The 16,115-nt window shown below is 47.2% G+C and overlaps 2 protein-coding genes across 9 annotated transcripts in view; both read right to left on the reverse strand.

Annotated features, from left to right (window-relative positions):
• Window positions 1-4,023, reverse strand: part of usp19 (ubiquitin specific peptidase 19) — a 36,122-nt gene extending 32,099 nt beyond the window's left edge. For 4 of the 7 annotated variants that reach the window (XM_041846233.2, XM_041846231.2, XM_041846232.2 and 1 more), the window contains exons 1-2: window positions 3,632-4,022; window positions 737-1,034 (exon numbers count right to left, since the gene is read on the reverse strand). In XM_041846233.2, coding sequence (XP_041702167.1) covers window positions 737-890 — 154 coding nt within the window. In that variant the 5' untranslated portion in view covers window positions 891-1,034; window positions 3,632-4,022. Of the gene's footprint in view, window positions 1-736; window positions 1,035-3,631 lie in introns of all 7 variants that reach the window. The other 3 variants (XM_041846234.2, XM_041846236.2, XM_041846230.2) reach the window with 3 other exon arrangements.
• A 329-nt stretch (window positions 4,024-4,352) lies between these two features.
• The window catches only part of lamb2 (laminin, beta 2 (laminin S)), a 51,569-nt gene continuing 39,806 nt past the window's right edge, over window positions 4,353-16,115 (reverse strand). Inside the window, exons 22-35 of one of the 2 annotated variants that reach the window (XM_041846226.2) lie at window positions 15,925-15,960; window positions 13,766-13,990; window positions 13,411-13,628; window positions 13,222-13,318; window positions 12,379-12,751; window positions 11,709-11,893; window positions 11,302-11,543; window positions 10,967-11,170; window positions 10,680-10,824; window positions 10,287-10,494; window positions 5,763-5,904; window positions 5,495-5,671; window positions 5,258-5,417; window positions 4,353-5,001 (exon numbers count right to left, since the gene is read on the reverse strand). In XM_041846226.2, coding sequence (XP_041702160.2) covers window positions 4,865-5,001; window positions 5,258-5,417; window positions 5,495-5,671; window positions 5,763-5,904; window positions 10,287-10,494; window positions 10,680-10,824; window positions 10,967-11,170; window positions 11,302-11,543; window positions 11,709-11,893; window positions 12,379-12,751; window positions 13,222-13,318; window positions 13,411-13,628; window positions 13,766-13,990; window positions 15,925-15,960 — 2,549 coding nt within the window. In that variant the 3' untranslated portion in view covers window positions 4,353-4,864. The remainder of the gene's footprint in view (window positions 5,002-5,257; window positions 5,418-5,494; window positions 5,672-5,762; window positions 5,905-10,286; window positions 10,495-10,679; window positions 10,825-10,966; window positions 11,171-11,301; window positions 11,544-11,708; window positions 11,894-12,378; window positions 12,752-13,221; window positions 13,319-13,410; window positions 13,629-13,765; window positions 13,991-15,924; window positions 15,961-16,115) is intronic. The other variant, XM_041846227.2, reaches the window with a different exon arrangement.

Raw genomic sequence — 16,115 nt, forward strand, 5'->3', positions numbered from 1 at the left:
CCGGAGCCAGGAACCAGCGTTCCAAAGGCAGCCGTGTGTTTACTTTGAGGGCTGGTGCTAATCGCAGGCTTGATGGAATCGTTAGCTGATATTGTAGAGATAATATAACTCTGACGTACAAAATCAGTAGGGGATCAAATACTTTTTTCCCCTCACTGTATGTGGTTTTAGTCGTTAAAGTTTACACTGAAAACGTTTTTGTTTTTTTACTATATATATATATATATATATTATTTTTTTTTATCCGATTTTTGGGAGTGCCGGAAACAATTTAGCTAAATGAATATAGGGGAAACACTGGAAGATGATACCTTGTAAGACAAAGAAAATACCTCCAAGGCCCATATAACACATTACGGGACCTGTTCTATATTCTACAATAAAAGAGAAGGCTGCAAATGACAAACATCTTACTGGAGGACACTAAACAAAAATTCTATAGCCAAATGTCCTGTATCAAAAGTCCTTTAGGAACCACAAACAGGGAACTGAGCAGTACTCCCATAGATGAAACAAAGCAAACTTGAAGTACCCTTCAACACCACTAGTTCTCCCCATTGTATCGTCAGGTTTTTGCATTCAGATGTTACGTCATACACAAATCAAAATATAGGCTCAACATAACAAATAGGCTTGCTCACAGCAAACACTTCACGCATTGCTAATAAAGGAGCATCTCAGGGGCAAACCCTCCTGCCTTAACGCACCCAAAATAGCTCATCTTTAACCCTCTCACCTTTCTTGTGCTCTGCATTGGCCCCTGCTGCTGCTGCTCGCTTGGCCTCCCTGCTCTCCTGGTTGGCCCTGTCCTTCTGCTTCTTCTTGCTGGTGTTGTCACCAGCGCTGCGCTGACCCCCATTCCGCCGGCCTGATTCACTGCTGCTGGCCATCTTCAGGCACTTGGCGCTCCCGGAACGCCCGTCGCTGGCGTCGCTGCTGCTGGGGTCTGGTTCTGAGGTGTGCCGCTTTCTGCCCGGTCCAGCTATCTTGGCGATGTTACAAGTTAGAACTCTCCCAGAACAGAATCAGGGGGCCTGAGAAGAGTCAGAAAACCAACACCGTTATAAATGAGTGTTGCAGAGCTACATAAGGGTCATTAAGAGTGTCATCTATGCAGTTGGGCCCCCAGTTCAGCCCCCCTTTAAAAATACATGCTCCGGTACTTTGGCGACAAGTTTTTACCTCCCGCTTTGGGCTGGATGTGTCAATGTGTAGTTCATACACGCATAATCTATGAGCAGAATTACAGACTTCCCTCAATTAGCCATGGAATCCCTAGTTTAAAAGACACTTTTCTGGAAGCAGTGAGATGCCTTTTTCCCTACATTTACCCCCACATGGGTCAGCCACGTAGCAATTCAAGTTTCAGCCAATGGGCTTCAGCCCCTCGCCATTTGAGTGACAGCTAGCAAGACACACACACACAGTAGAGCGAGATAGAAAGCAATGATGTGGTGCACATATCTGCATATTTGTGACGTAACAGCACAAAGTTTCTAAACCAAGAGGTGCAACATCACGAGACTTCCGGGAACGCTTATGAAACAGACCAAGCAGACCAGGCTGGGGTTTGAGAAGTCAATGAGAGGTGAAAAATTATTCCGTAGTTGTGAATTTTCTTGAAATCTAAAGGCACAACCTAGATTCAAGCCAATGTCTTCAGTTGAACATGTTATTACTAGAAACGTGTTAAAGTGACACCTTTTCATTTGTCAAAAACAACTTTATATCGAAGGAGTGCCTTTGATGGCCTGCACATGCGCAGTTCAGCGCGAGACGACCATTAGACCCAATGACGCGTTTCTGCGCATGAGCTTAGCTAACCAATGTCGCCATGACATCGCCGACAAGTGTGATCGGGGATATCTATTGGATAAGCAGTTTCTGCCTATCGTCATACTGCACTGTCTTCGGTAGTAGGCAATTTTCACTGACCACTTTTGGTTTGTGGGCGCTACTTTCAGAACTACTGGCTAAAAAGTATACAAACGCACCAGAAAATATCTTTAAGTTGAATGCACTAACTGTAGCCAAGTCACTCTGGATAAGAGCTCCTGCTAAATGACTTAAATGTAAAATGTTACAGAACACACACACAAATAGCCAAAATTGTAACCCTCACCCCTTTCAGATGAAACATTTTAATTCCAAACATTTCCTGTACATTTGTAAGATAGTATTATCTCTGCAAACATTGCAAATATTCTCTGCATACATTCTTTTATTTAACCTTTATTTAACTAGGCAAGTCAATTAAGAACAAAATCTTATTTTCAAAGACAGCCTACCAAGAAGCAAAACGCCTCCTGTGGGGACGGGGGCTGGGATTAAAAATGTAAGACAAAACACACATCACGACAAGAGAGACAGCACAAGTGCACAACACTACATAAAGAGAGACCTAAGACAACACCACATCATGGTACAAACATTGTTAGGCACAGACAACAGCACAAAGGGCAAAACGGTAGAGACAACAATACAAGTGTCAGTAAAAGTGTCCATGATTGGGACTTTGAATGTAGAGATGGAGATAAAACTGTCAATTTTGAGTGTTTTTTGCAGCTCGTTCCAGTCGCTAGCTGAAGCGAACTGAAAAGAGGAGCGAACCTGGGATGTATGTGCTCTGGGGACCTTAACAGAATGTGACTGGCAGAACGGGTGCTGTATGTTAAGGATGAGGGTATTAGTAGGTATATCAGGGGGGAGTGAGGCCTAAGAGGGTTTTTATAAATAAGCATCAACCACTGGGTCTTGCGCCGGGTATACAGATATGGCCAGTTCACAGAGGAGTATAGAGCGCAATGATGTGTCCGATAAGGAGCATTGGTGGTAAATATGATGGCCGAATGGTAAAGAACATCTAGCCTCTCGAGAGCACCCTTACCTGCCGATCTATAAATGATGTCTCCGTAACCTAGCATGGGTAGGATGAGTCAGGATTAGTTAGTATTATCTAGCTATTAGAGAGCTAAACTGACTGGTGGTAGCTGTCTAACTTAGCTACAAATTAGACACCCAAACAATGAGATATTAGCTGCTGTATCTAGTAGCGAACTATCTTGAATGTTTTGCCTTGTATGTTGCACCCTCGATTGCTAACGTTAGTCAATGTGGATAGCAAATATCTACCTCTTTGGTACAATGCTGGCTAACTACAATATCTTTAAGTAACTAGTTATAAATGTTTAACTCTACAAATTGCACTTGGCTATAGCTAGCTAGCTACCTAGTTAACAACGTTACACCTTGATGTACATTTCTGCCACAGTCTCTTTATCCTCGATGTAATGGCGTCATTGATGCGGCAAGTCAGCTAGCTGTCAATGATCATTGGCAAATCAAGTTGTTCAATAATCAGACAATTGAACATTAAAATGTGAACATGTGATCTATATCATGTCATTAATGACAGGGATAGCTAAATTGCCAATGTAACGTGAGTAGGCTAACGTTACTAGCTAACGTAGCTAGTTAGCTGCTAAGCTAACAACAGTTAGCTAGCTTTAGTTTGCTACCTGACGTTTGTTATGTCGACAAGCTAGACAACCAATATATATTGACAATATCACCTCACGCCTTGTTATATATATATATTTTTTAAAATAATAATAGCAATAGTGGCCCTTACAAAACTTGTATAATTTGGAGGATCGTCTCCCGGTCTTTGGGCACAATGCCGCCGAGTCCGTAACGTTACTTCTGACTTCAGCCCTCGCTAAGCTCTTTGATACCGCCGCGGGCCTCTGCTCATCCCTGCCTGCAATCGAAACCCCGTACTCCGGTGTTTCTCGAAGATTCTCGTTATCCAGGACCCATCTCTTATATATACCGAATATATGATGCAAATAAAGGTGAAGTAAATGACGATCAATCGAGTCAACCTAATTTACCGGCCCTCGCGCAATGACTCGCACTTTGTTTAGGAACAAAAACAGTCCAAACCGAAATCCACTCCGAAGACTTGCCACTTCCTGAAGGCAGCACTGTTGCTACCAAACCAAACCTTCCCCATGTGACCAAGGTTTTCTTGGTTGGTTCTACAGGCGGCTATGCATGCAGGGCATGGAATTAGTAACACTGGTTTATTATAGGGGGGTTATTATAAGGGAATATTGAATAGGACATGAACCTTGGACATTACATTTGTTGACAATCTTCTCCTTAGGTGATCCCCACCATTGCATCTTCAATGTATGTTTATTATAATAATAATATGTGCAGTGATGGTGTTCCAGTGTTATAGTCACACAATTTCAGTTTCTCGAGTGCTGAGTGGAAATGCTTTTTCAATGTCTATTTTCAGGTAAACCCAAAACAGTTCTCTCCATTACAAAAAATAATACCAACCATTTAATGTATGCAGGGTTTAATGAGAACATGCATCCATCATTGAATCCAGGAGAGAAATCAGAAACTATGAAAAAGTGACCATTCATCCAGTGGGTAGGATACATAACTTTTGTTCATTGCTTGTTTATCCAGAACAATATATTTCTAAGTTATTTTTTGGCATTCTTTATATTATGAATGTGGCAATGTTTTGGGGGGTGATCTGAGTTTTGGCACAAACATCATGTGCAAATTTCTGTATTTTACATGCACAGATGGACACATTTGAATTGAAATGTCATGTGGAGGCACTTCTATCCTTCAGTTGAAAGTCACTCAGTAATACACAATGTGGCCACACAATGTTATATTAGTTGTGTGAAATCTCACAATCAAAAAGGCACGGTTACACAGTGTAGCTGGACAGGCACCTTCATGGCTAGGTGCATAGTGTACAGGCTCAGCAGGGTAAAACAGTAGTAGTTTCACATAGTGTCTGTCAGTGTTGGTTTGACCAGCCAGGTCCTGGCTGTTACTGACAAGTGTTGTAGATCTGGATCTGCTTGTTGATGTTGTTGAGGATAGCCTTCATCTTGTCTTCTAGGCCATCCAACTGCTGGGCTTTGCCCTCCAAAGTTTTCTGGTTCTCTTCATAGTCTTTCTCTAGCTCTGTGGATATAAAGTATGTCAAATTTATATTTTAATGTTTCATCTTAGAATAACCAAACCTGGCTGACAGACCTACAGTTTGGTCTCTGGTCGAAGTTCACCACAATCAGACAAATTGAGACAATACAGTGACACTTTTAACCACAAGAGGGCAATGTTGCCTTCGCTATTCTTCAAGGTTAGCGTGTGTAAATCAAAAGTAATGCTGCTCTAAAACAAAGGAGGCCCAGTTCCCTCCAGGGTCCCTCGTACACACCTGCTAGTCTCTGGAGCTTGTTCTGGGCATCCTTCAGTAGCTCTTTGGCTTCATCTCTCAGGCGCTCTGCTTTCTTCTTCGCCTCCTGGATGGTCTTGGCTTTCCTGTCCACCAACTCCTGCACTGTGTGATACTTATCTATCAACTCGCCATCTAAAATCTGAGAGAAAGAAGACAGCATAATCAGTAACAGACATGGTATTACAGTCACAAATATACACAAACAAACATACACACCTGCTTGGCCTCATTGGCTTTGTCACGTGCCATAGTGGCTGTCTCCTCAGCTCGAGCTGCTGCCACGCTGTTGTGGGCACGTTTGAGCTTCAGAGCATTAATCTCCCGACCTAGGTTGCCCATGCGGTCCATGGCATCATTCAGGTCATGTTCACTGCTGGAGGTCTCAGACTCAATCTAAAAGCAGGGAAAACATCAGGAATGTATTATCTTTTGATTCCTTTATCACGTCAAACTGCATATAGATGGTGTCCACTCAGTAGAGTACCTGTGCTAGTCGGGCTTCCGTTTCACCAATGTCAGCCCTAGCCCGCTGTATGGTCTTCTCCGCTGTGACCTGGGCCTTCTTAGCATCCTCAAGTGCCTGTTTCACCGTCTCTGCTGTGGATTTCACCCCCTCTGCCCGATTCCTACAGAACGGAAACACATGTTAGAATCAGGAGTGTCTTGCTGTGCTGGACCATTCCCTTTTACTTGATACTGCTATAATCTACACTGAGTGTACAAAACATTAAGAACACCTTCCTAATATTGAGTTGCACACAACCCCTTTTGCCCTCAGAACAGCACAATTAGTCGGGAATGGACTCTATAAGGTGTGGAAAGCTTTTCAAAGGGATGCTGGCCCATGTTGGGTGGTGGACCATTCCTGATACACACAGGAAACTGTTGAACGTGAAAAACCCAGCAGCGTTGCAGTTCTTGACATAAACTGGTGCACCTGGCACTTACTACCATACCCTGTTCAAAGGCACTTAAATATTTTGTCTAGCACCTACTACCATACCCCCCCCTTACGAAAAAAATATTGCAGTCAGAGTGCAGTATAACTGCAGTATGCTGCAAATACTGCATCCAAAATAAGTTTTTTTTACTGCAGTTATTCTGCAATTACTGCGTCCAAAATAACACAGTCAACTGCAGTTACTACACCTTTACTGCAGTTTCAAAACTGCAATCTTTTTTTGTAAGGCCCGTTCAAAGGCACTTAAATCTTTTGTCTTGCCCATTCACCCACTGAATGTCACACACACACAATCCATGTCTCAATTGTCTCAAGGTTTAAAAATCCTTCTTTAACCTGTCTCCTCCCCTTCATCTACACTGATTGAAGTGGATTTAACAAGTGACATCAATAAGGGATCATAGCGTTCACCTTGATTCACCTGGTCAGTCTATTTTACATTTACATTTTAGTCATGTAGCAGACGCTCTTATCCAGAGACTTAGTGAGTGCACGGCCGGCCCGCTCATTAGACAGGATTAGGCGGCCTCCTATGGCAGCATTTTCTGAGCTAAACTGACCAAGATAAAATGGAGATAAAATGTATGACAATGTAATGAAATTGACACTTTTTACATCATGCAGGTTTCTCCAATCAAATAGCCTAACCTAAATGGCGCACAATCATATAAAAAATTAGCTGTCATGTTAACAAACAACATATCCTAAAAACTGGACTGGTCAAAGTAAAATGGACAATATGGAATGGACAATCACAACTGTTGTCCAGAAGTTTCACCCTATTGTCATGATCAGTGTTTCAAGTTTGTATCTGTCAATTTTTGACAAGCTGATCATAGCAAAAAAGTAAATACTTCTGCATATCCCAGTGTGTAAACACATTGCAAATAGGCTTGCGATAACTCCTGATAAAGTTGGGTAGCTACTAGCTGATATTCAGAGCTTAAATAGCCAAATTGATTAGTCACAGTAATCAAGACTAATAAAGCCAATGCAAGGGCCTGTTTTACAAACGGTGGGCCTACCACATGGATGGGCATTCATAAAATAAAATTTCAGGCAACACTGTAGGCTACACCTCAGTAAGCACAGACCGATGCTGAACCCTTTTGGACGTCTTTTTTTGGTGCAGTTCCAGACCGGCCTTGATTTCAACATCCACGGATATAGATTTTTGGTCCGGTCTGGACCAGCCTTGATTTGGCCCAAACATAGACGTCTATAAATGACTTATTTTCAACTTTCATTCAGAACCAAAAATGAGCCTGATTTCAATGTCCGGAAAATACGTATTTTTCAACGTCTGGAAAATATGTGTCACGGCCTGACATAGAGTTCGCTAGTTGGTTTGGTCAGGGTGTGAGTATTCTATGTAATGTGTAATTCTATGTGGAGATCTAGTGTGTTTAGATCTATGTTGGCCGGGTGTGGTTCCCAATCAGAGGCAGCTGTCGATTGTTGTCTCTGATTGGGGATCATACTTAGGTAGCCTGGTTGTCTACCTTAGTTGTGGGATCTTGACTCGTGTTTGGCTTGTTGTGTGTAGCCACTGTTTGAGCTTCACGTTTCGTTGTTTTGTCAAGTGTTTATTCGTCTTAATAAACATGTACGCATACCACGCTGCACCTTGGTTTGACCCGTCTCTCAACGAACGTGACAGAAGATCCCACCAAACAAGGACCAAGCAGCATGCCCAGGAGAAGCAGAAATCATGGACTTGGGAGGAGATATTAAATGTTAAGGGATCATGGACATGGGAAGAGATCCAGGCTGGGATGGATCGCCTTCCTTGGGAGCAGACAGAGGCAGCAAGGGAGGAGAGACGGCAACTTAAAAGGTCTCAGTCACGAAGAAAGCCAGAGAAGCAGCCCCAATAATTTTTTTTTGGGGGGGCACACGGGGTGGACGACGAGGCAGCAGGAGGCCGTGAAAGGGCTGACTGTAGAGGAGGGGGCCGCTATTTTAGAGGTCCTCCAAGACCTGCGGATCTGCAGTTTAAGAGAGGAGGCCACCACAGTACGGGGGCTGATAGGGAGAATAGAGCAGGAGAGCTCCCTTCAAGAGGAGGCGCTGCAGGAGGCCCGTAGGGAGAAGGAAGTAGTGGATGCACGGAGAGAGGAGCTGGTCAGGCAACAAAAGGAGCGTGTGTTCATTGAGGAACCAAGGTATGCGGAGATACGCACTGTGTCGCCAGTGCGCATTCACAGCCTAGTGCGTCCTGTGCCAGCGCCCCGCACATGTCGTGCGAGAGTGGGCATCCAGCCAGGACGGGTTGTGCCAGCTGTACACTCCAGACCTCCAGTACACCTCCACGGTCCAGTATATCCTGCTCCGGTTCTACGCACTGTGTCACCAGTGCGCCTCCCCAGCCTGGTACGCCCCGTACCTGCTCCCCGCACCAAACCAGTGGTGCGCGTATCCAGTCCAGTACGACCCGTACCTGCTCCCCGCACCAAACCAGTGGTGCGTGTCGCCAGCCCGGTACGCCCCATACCTGCTCCCCGCACCAAACCAGTGGTGCGCATATCCAGTCCGGTACGGCCTGTACCTGCTCCCCGCACCAAACCAGTGGTGCGTGTATCCAGTCCAGTACGGCCCGTACCTGCTCCCCGCACCAAACCAGTGGTGCGTGTCGCCAGCCCGGTACGCCCCGTACCTGCTCCCCACACCAAACCAGTGGTGCGTGTCTCCAGCCTGGTACAGCCCGTACCTGCTCCCCGACCAAACCAGTGGTGTGTGTTGCCAGCCCGGTACGCCCCGTATCTGCTCCCGCATCAAACCAGTGGTGCATGTATCCAGTCCGGCACAGCCCGTGCCTGCTCCTCGTACCAAACCAGTGGTGCGCGTCTCCAGTCCGGCACGGCCCGTGCCTGCTCCTCGCACCAGACCAGTGGTGCGTGTTCCCAGCCCGGTGCGGCCCATGCCTGTTCCTCGCACCAGACCAGTGGTGCGTGTCCGCAGCCCGGTCAGCTGCTCCACTCCAGTGCCAGAGTAGTCCGCTCCATCGGGGCCCAGTCCAGCTCTGGTCAGCTGCTCCAGTCCAGTGCCAGAGCAGTCCGCTCCACCGGGGTCCAGTTCAGCTCCGGTCAGCTGCTCCACTCCGGAGCCATAGCAGTCCGCTCCACCGGTGCCAAGTCCAGCTCCGGTCAGCGGCTCCACTCCGGAGCCAGAGCAGTCCGCTCCACCGGTGCCTAGTCCAGCTCCGGTCAGCAGATCCACTTCGGAGCCAGAGCAGTCCGCTCCACCGGTGCCAAGTCCAGCTCCAGTCAGCGGCTCCACTCCGGAGCCAGAGCAGTCCGCTCCACCGGGGTCCAGTTCAGCTCCGGTCAGCAGGCTCCACTCCAGGCCCAGACGTCAGCCCCTCTCCAGGGTCGGGCCTCCCACACCAGGGTCCAGACAGGGCTTGGTGCATCGCGGAAGGATTGCCGATCCAGGCCCAGACGTCAGCCCCTCTCCAGGTTCGGGGCCTCCCACACCAGGGTCCAGACAGGGCTTGGTGCATCGTGGGAGGAAGGAGAGGGGAAGCATCGCGCCGAGGTCCAGAACAGACCAGGGGTGCAACGGGGAGTCAGAGAGGGAGAGGTCGTCACGCCCGGAGCCGGAGCCGCCTCCGAGGCTGGATGCCCACCCGGACCCTCCCCTAATGAGTCAGGTTGGTGTGGCCAGAGTACGCACCTTTGGGGGGGTACTGTCACGTGTCATGTGGAGATCTAGTATGTGGAGATCTAGTATGTTTAGATCTATGTTGGCCGGGTGTGGTTCCAAATCAGAGGCAGCTGTCGATCGTTGTCTCTGATTGGGGCTCATACTTAGGTAGCCTGGTTGCCTACCTTAGTTGTGGGATCTTGACTCTTGTTTGGCTTGTTGTTGTAGCCACTGTTTGAGCTTCACGTTTCGTTGTTTTGTCAAGTGTTTATTCGTCTTAATAAACATGTACGCATACCACGCTGCACCTTGGTCTGACCCGTCTCTCAACGAACGTGACAATATGCCTATTCAACGTCCTGGAGGGGGGGGGAATACACACACACACACACACACACACACCTGGCCTTCTTGGCCTCCTGCAGCAGCTGCTCTGCTTTGCGCACATCATCCTGTGTCTGTTGCAGAATGGTGTCTACGTTGGAGAGGCTTCGGACCCGGTCCTTGATCTCCTCTGCCAGGTGTCTGATCTGCTGGGGTGAGGCTGGAATGGACAGCTCCAGGACACGGTTGGCCACCGTCTCAATGCTGTCTGGATCAGCACCCTCCTCTGCAAGGAGATGGATATTCAGATCAGCACAGAGAATTTTGACGTAGAATGGGAAGTTAACACTTAGTGATGATGATCATGATGACAATCCTGAGTTTAAGATAAATTGCTTGTATGGTCCCATGTAGACAAGGAACTTACTTTTCCTAGAATATCTGAATTTCCTATCACTTTAGCCAACTCACGCATGAGGAAGTCCCGGATCTGCTTTATGAGGTCTCGCAGGTCATTGTTGGAGCGCTCCACCTTGTTCTTGGTGTTGGTGGCCTTGTCCAGAGCTGCCTGGGCTTTACCTTTCGCCTCCTCCGCCTTGGTCTTGGCATCTGCCACCTGAGAAGCCATACAGGGGGATACAGAGAATCAGGGATAACTGTTATCAAGTACCCTCATACTGTAGGTGATACAGCTGTATGCTTTAGTGGCATGCCGCAATAGAATTTGCAGGTCTCCATTTCCTATCACTGTAACTGACCTTGTGGAAGAGCTCCTCTACCTCCCCCATGGCTTTGTTCAGCTCTTTTTCTGCATGCTTAGACCTCTTCAGGGCGTTATCTGCCATCGCTACGGCACCGTTGCAGTTCAGGCCTCCGCAGTGCCTGTTCCCCTCATCATCACGGCAACCTGCTCCTCCGCAAAGGCTCTCTGCACAGGGGGCATCGCCAGGGGCCCCACAGACCTGATCAAAGGGGGTGGGGGAGGAACATGTATCAGATTACTACATTTGTTTATAACTTTGCCTGAACTCTTCCTCTGGTCTTGTGCTGTTTAAGGGGTTTAATCCAATCAGACAGATGATGCTTGCTTCACCTTCTCGTTGATCTTCTTCATGTCCAGAGTCTGTGCCTTTGCATTGAGGTCCCCCAGGGCTCGCTTGTTGACAGCGTTCTTACGGTTGAAGTCATCTTTCTTGGCAGAGATGAGGTGTTCTGTCTTGCGGCGTGTGTCTGCTGATTGGCTGACAGTGCTGGGCGTGGTGGTGGTTGACTGGTTGGCTCGCCGCTCTGCATCACGGGACTTGTTATAGGAGCTGCGGATGCTGTCATATGCACCTGGAGGAATGAGCGTGCCAACTAATAATAAGAACACATTTAATACTACATTTAACTAATATTTAAAAAGTATTTCTACAACAAAACATTGATAGCATCAGTCATTATGGCACTATGTATCCCAGAAAACCTCTGGTGGAAGGGGGAAAGGAAGTCTCTGCTCACCCAGGAAGTTGGAGTTCTTGAGGATGTCTAGTTGACGGTGGAGCTGATCTGAGGTCAGGTTCAGCTGTTTGGCCTCTCTCTCCAGAGCACTGAGCTTATTACTGGCCTCAACGTTGCTGTTCTGCACACTGGTCAGGTCTCCCTCCAGACTATTCAGTGTGTCTGTGGTCTCCCCTATCTGAGACCTGCATGAGAAAGGGACAGGAAAGTACAGTTAAACTCCAAAACTGGAAGAGAGGCATATTTATGGTGAATCTTTATACATTTACATTTTAGTCATTTAGCAGACGCTCTTATCCAGAGCGACTTACAGTTAGTGCATACATTTTTTTTTTTTTTTTTTTTTACATACTGGCCCCCCGTGGGAATCGAACCCACAACCCTGGCGTTGCAAACGCCATGCTCTACCAACTGAGCTACATCCCTGCTGGCCATTCCCTCCCCTACCCTGGACGACGCTGGGCAAATTGTGCGCCGTCCCATGGGTCTCCCGGTCACGGCCAGCTACGACAGAGCCTGGATTCGAACCAGGATCTCCAGTGGCACAGCTAGCACTGCATTGCAGTGCCTTAGACCACTGCGCCACTCGGGAGATGCAGACTGAAAGTCTATCGATGTATGTGTATTGTTATGTACAGTATAATACAGTGTCTGTGTGTATGCCTTGTACCTGAGGTCTTCAATGAGCTCCATCAGGCTGCTGACTGCCTCTGCGGTGGTGTTGCGGGCGTTGACGATGCCCTGGGCCAGTGCCAGCTTCTCCTCCAGGTCTCTGAAGGCCTTCTCATAGGCTCCAGTCAGGCCCGTGGTCTGGATCTCTAGAGCCCGCTCCGACAGGGTCTTGGTGCGGACAGCCAGGTCCTGCACCACCCGGTCCCAGTCCCCGAAGCACTGGTGGCAGGGCTGGCAGTTAGGGAACTGGCCTGAGAAGCCCCGGGCACACTGGTCACAGCGCACGCCCGACACCCCCTGCTGACACACACAGTGGCCTGACTTCTGGTCACACTGGGAGGTCTCTATGCCCCGGCGGTCACAGTCACAGACTGAGAGAGATAGAGAGAGAGAGAGTGAGGGATTGTTAGTATATGTCTGCTGCTGATATTTTGATGCCACACTTATGAATAACATGTTCCATGACTTATGAATGACATGTTCCATGACTTATGAATGACATGTTCCATGACTTATGAATAACATATTCCATGACTTATGAATAACATATTCCATGACTTATGAATAACATGTTCCATGACTTATGAATAACATGTTACATGAGTTATGAATGACATGTTCCATGACTTATGAATAACATATTCCATGACTTATGAATAGCATGTTACATGAGTTATGAATAACATGTTCCATGACTTATGAATAACATATTCCATGACTTATGAATAACGTTACATGAGTTATGAATAACATGTTCCATGACTTATGAATAACATGTTCCATGACTTATGAATAACATGTTAAATAAGTTATAATAACGTTACATGACGCTAATGCTGACCTCTGCACTGGATCTTGGGGTCTCCCCAGTAGTTCTCTTGGCAGTCTGTGCAGGTCTTCCCACCGAATCCATCACGACACTGACACTTTCCAGTGAACTGGGGCACAGGGAGGTCAAACATGAGCATGAGGTCACAGAAGAGGTCTCTCATAAAGCACCTTAGTAATGGAACCACACACACACACAAACCTCGTTGCAAGCAGAGTTGACAGCGTTGTTGAGGTCACAGCCGCAGGCCTCACAGCCCCGCCCACTAGCCAGGTTCCAGTAGTTGGGCTTACAGTGGTCACATGTCAGGCCGATAGTATTGGGTAAACACTGGCACTGCCCCGTGGCACGCTGGCACACACACTCATCCCGCGCTGTACACTGGGTATGCTCTGTGCCCAGGAAGTTACAGGTGCACTCTGGGAAAACATACGGAAGAGAGTAGATTGAAACTTTCCTAGGGTGCACAACACATACAGTCTAAATGCAACATTCCTACAATTAAAGGTTCTTACGTTTTTTGGTGTGTAAAGAGGATGCGTCAACAGTGACTCACTTCTGCAGTTGCGTCGCGAGGCATCTCCATAGTAACCGCTCTTGCACACACCACAGTCTGGTCCCTCTGTGTTGTAGAGACACTTCTTACACTCTCCTGTCCGCCGGTCACACGCATCCAGGTCTGACATGTCAATGTTATTACTGCATCTGCACGGCTGGCACCGCCCACCTGGCTGGGAGGGGTTACCATAGTAACCAGGGGCGCACTCCTCACACCGGGAACCTGTGACCAATAGGAAAAAAGGTTGAGGGAGAAGGAGGGACATTTAAAAAAAGAAAGTGTTGGAAAGTGGAATATCTCATGTTGAGATTGAGATATTTAGGCCTCCCGAGTGGCGCAGCGGTCTAAGGCACTACAGACCCGGGTTTGATCCCGGCCTGTGTTGCAGCCGGCGGCGACCGGGAGACCCATGAGGCGGTGCACAATTGGCCCAGCGTCGTCCGGGTTAGGGGAGGGTTTGGCCGGCCGGGATGTCCTTGTCCCATCGCGCTCTAGCGACTCCTGTGGCGGGCCGGGCGCATGCACGTTGACTTCGGTCGCCAGTTGTACAGTGTTTCCTCCGACACATTGGTGCGGCTGGCTTATGGGTTAAGCGAACAGTGTGTCAAGAAGCAGTAAGGCTTGGCAGGGCCGTGTTTCGGAGGACGCATGACTCTCGACCTTCGCCTCTCCCGAGTCCGTACGGGAGTTGCAGCGATGTAACTATCAATTGGATATCACCAAATTGGGGAGAAAAAAGGGGTAAATCTTTTAAAGCAAATAAAAAAATAAAAAGAGATTGAGATATTTCTTGGCTGGGTGATGGAGAAAAATGACTTGGTATATCTAAGTATTTCCAAACTGTTTTCCAGTGGACTTAAGCAAGACGCTTACAGCGTGATAGCTTCTGTAGACAGAGTAATGTGCTGTGTGTGAAACCCACCTCAGTGACTATCAGTAAAGTAGTTATCAGAATGTTACTCAAACTGTAAACATCATGTTATACATTTGATTAGTTTTGATATTTTATCATTGTGCAATGCTATTATATATTGGGTTAAAAGGGAGTTGGTTACCCAGGAGATTAACAGTGATTAGTGAGGATCTCTGTGATCACACTGTTGCAAAGTGGATTATGCTCAGTCTTTCGGCAGACACCGTGAACAATTAGCTTTTCTCACAAAGAGCCCATTTCTTCGTAGTATGGATTCAGAGGAAGGGAGACATACTTGCCATTTTTGAGTCCAGCTGACGGCTACAGGGGGCAGAGTATGCTGGTGTGTGAGGGGGGCTGACTTTTGGGTCTGACAGACAACCTACAGCTGCTGGTCTTGTGGTCTCTCCAGCATAACAAGGAGAGATGCCACTCTTAGCAGGGAAGTACTGTATTCTAACCCATAGTGGAACACAACATAGGACTTCCTCATTTAACGGACAAGATTTCCTCACTTGATTGATAAAGGGGCATTGTGATACTATTCTTTTGTGTTTAGGTGATCATTGTGTCTTTGTTTTTTTGTCTTTCTGTCTTTGAGGAGCAAACTAAATGTATAGAATAAAAGGATATGACACATAGAAGGGGCTGTTGATGGTAAGTAAGTTTACAGTAAAGCACATCATATTGAGCTGATTGCAGCAAAGCTGTCTAAAGCAGAGTATGCAGAATGCTTGTTTGTCTTTCTGTCACAGGCTCACAGTGGATGTGAATGAACAATAGGTTGGCGTAGTCTCACTAGCTTCAGCTTGTCTACTATGAGTGATGTACCTGTTACTGTCTTTTGTGTCTGCAATAGAGGCAGAGAATCACAATGCAAAATGCAGCGTGGCAGAGATTCTGTTGTTTTCAGCTGGTTGACTGTCCGGCTGCTTGGTGCCTGTGTAAGCCAGCAGGAGTAACAAGCACTGACTGTATGTGCCCAGTATAACATTATAGTTGTTATACACAGGAGACACTGTAGAAGTTCACCCAGACTCAGTGTCAGCCTTCCAACTCAAACACAGTTATTTGTGTTATACAATTTGTCTAAACTGATTCTTGGTCAGATCTTGGGAGCTCCATCTACTCTGAGGCAGGAGTGCACTGTGGCACAGCACCATAGATGGGTGGGGTGCTGAAGCCATGCAGGGGGCGGGGGGGGTTGGTAAGGAGGGTGGGGGTCACCATCATCATTACTCACGCTTGAAGGAACCCTCGGAGCGCTTAACCATCCCCCCTGTGCCAAGTTGGGTAAGGGAGGAAACAACACACATTATCATTCCACATTTTTCCTGGTAGGATAAACGTTCTACTAGAGTAGTGTCTATTTGGCTCACCAAAAGACCCAACATGGCGAATGACTTGGAATATCACACCATGGACATTTTCCCT

This window comes from Coregonus clupeaformis, chromosome 24 (genome assembly GCF_020615455.1).
Source record: "Coregonus clupeaformis isolate EN_2021a chromosome 24, ASM2061545v1, whole genome shotgun sequence".
NCBI classification, from domain to species: Eukaryota; Metazoa; Chordata; class Actinopteri; order Salmoniformes; family Salmonidae; genus Coregonus; species Coregonus clupeaformis.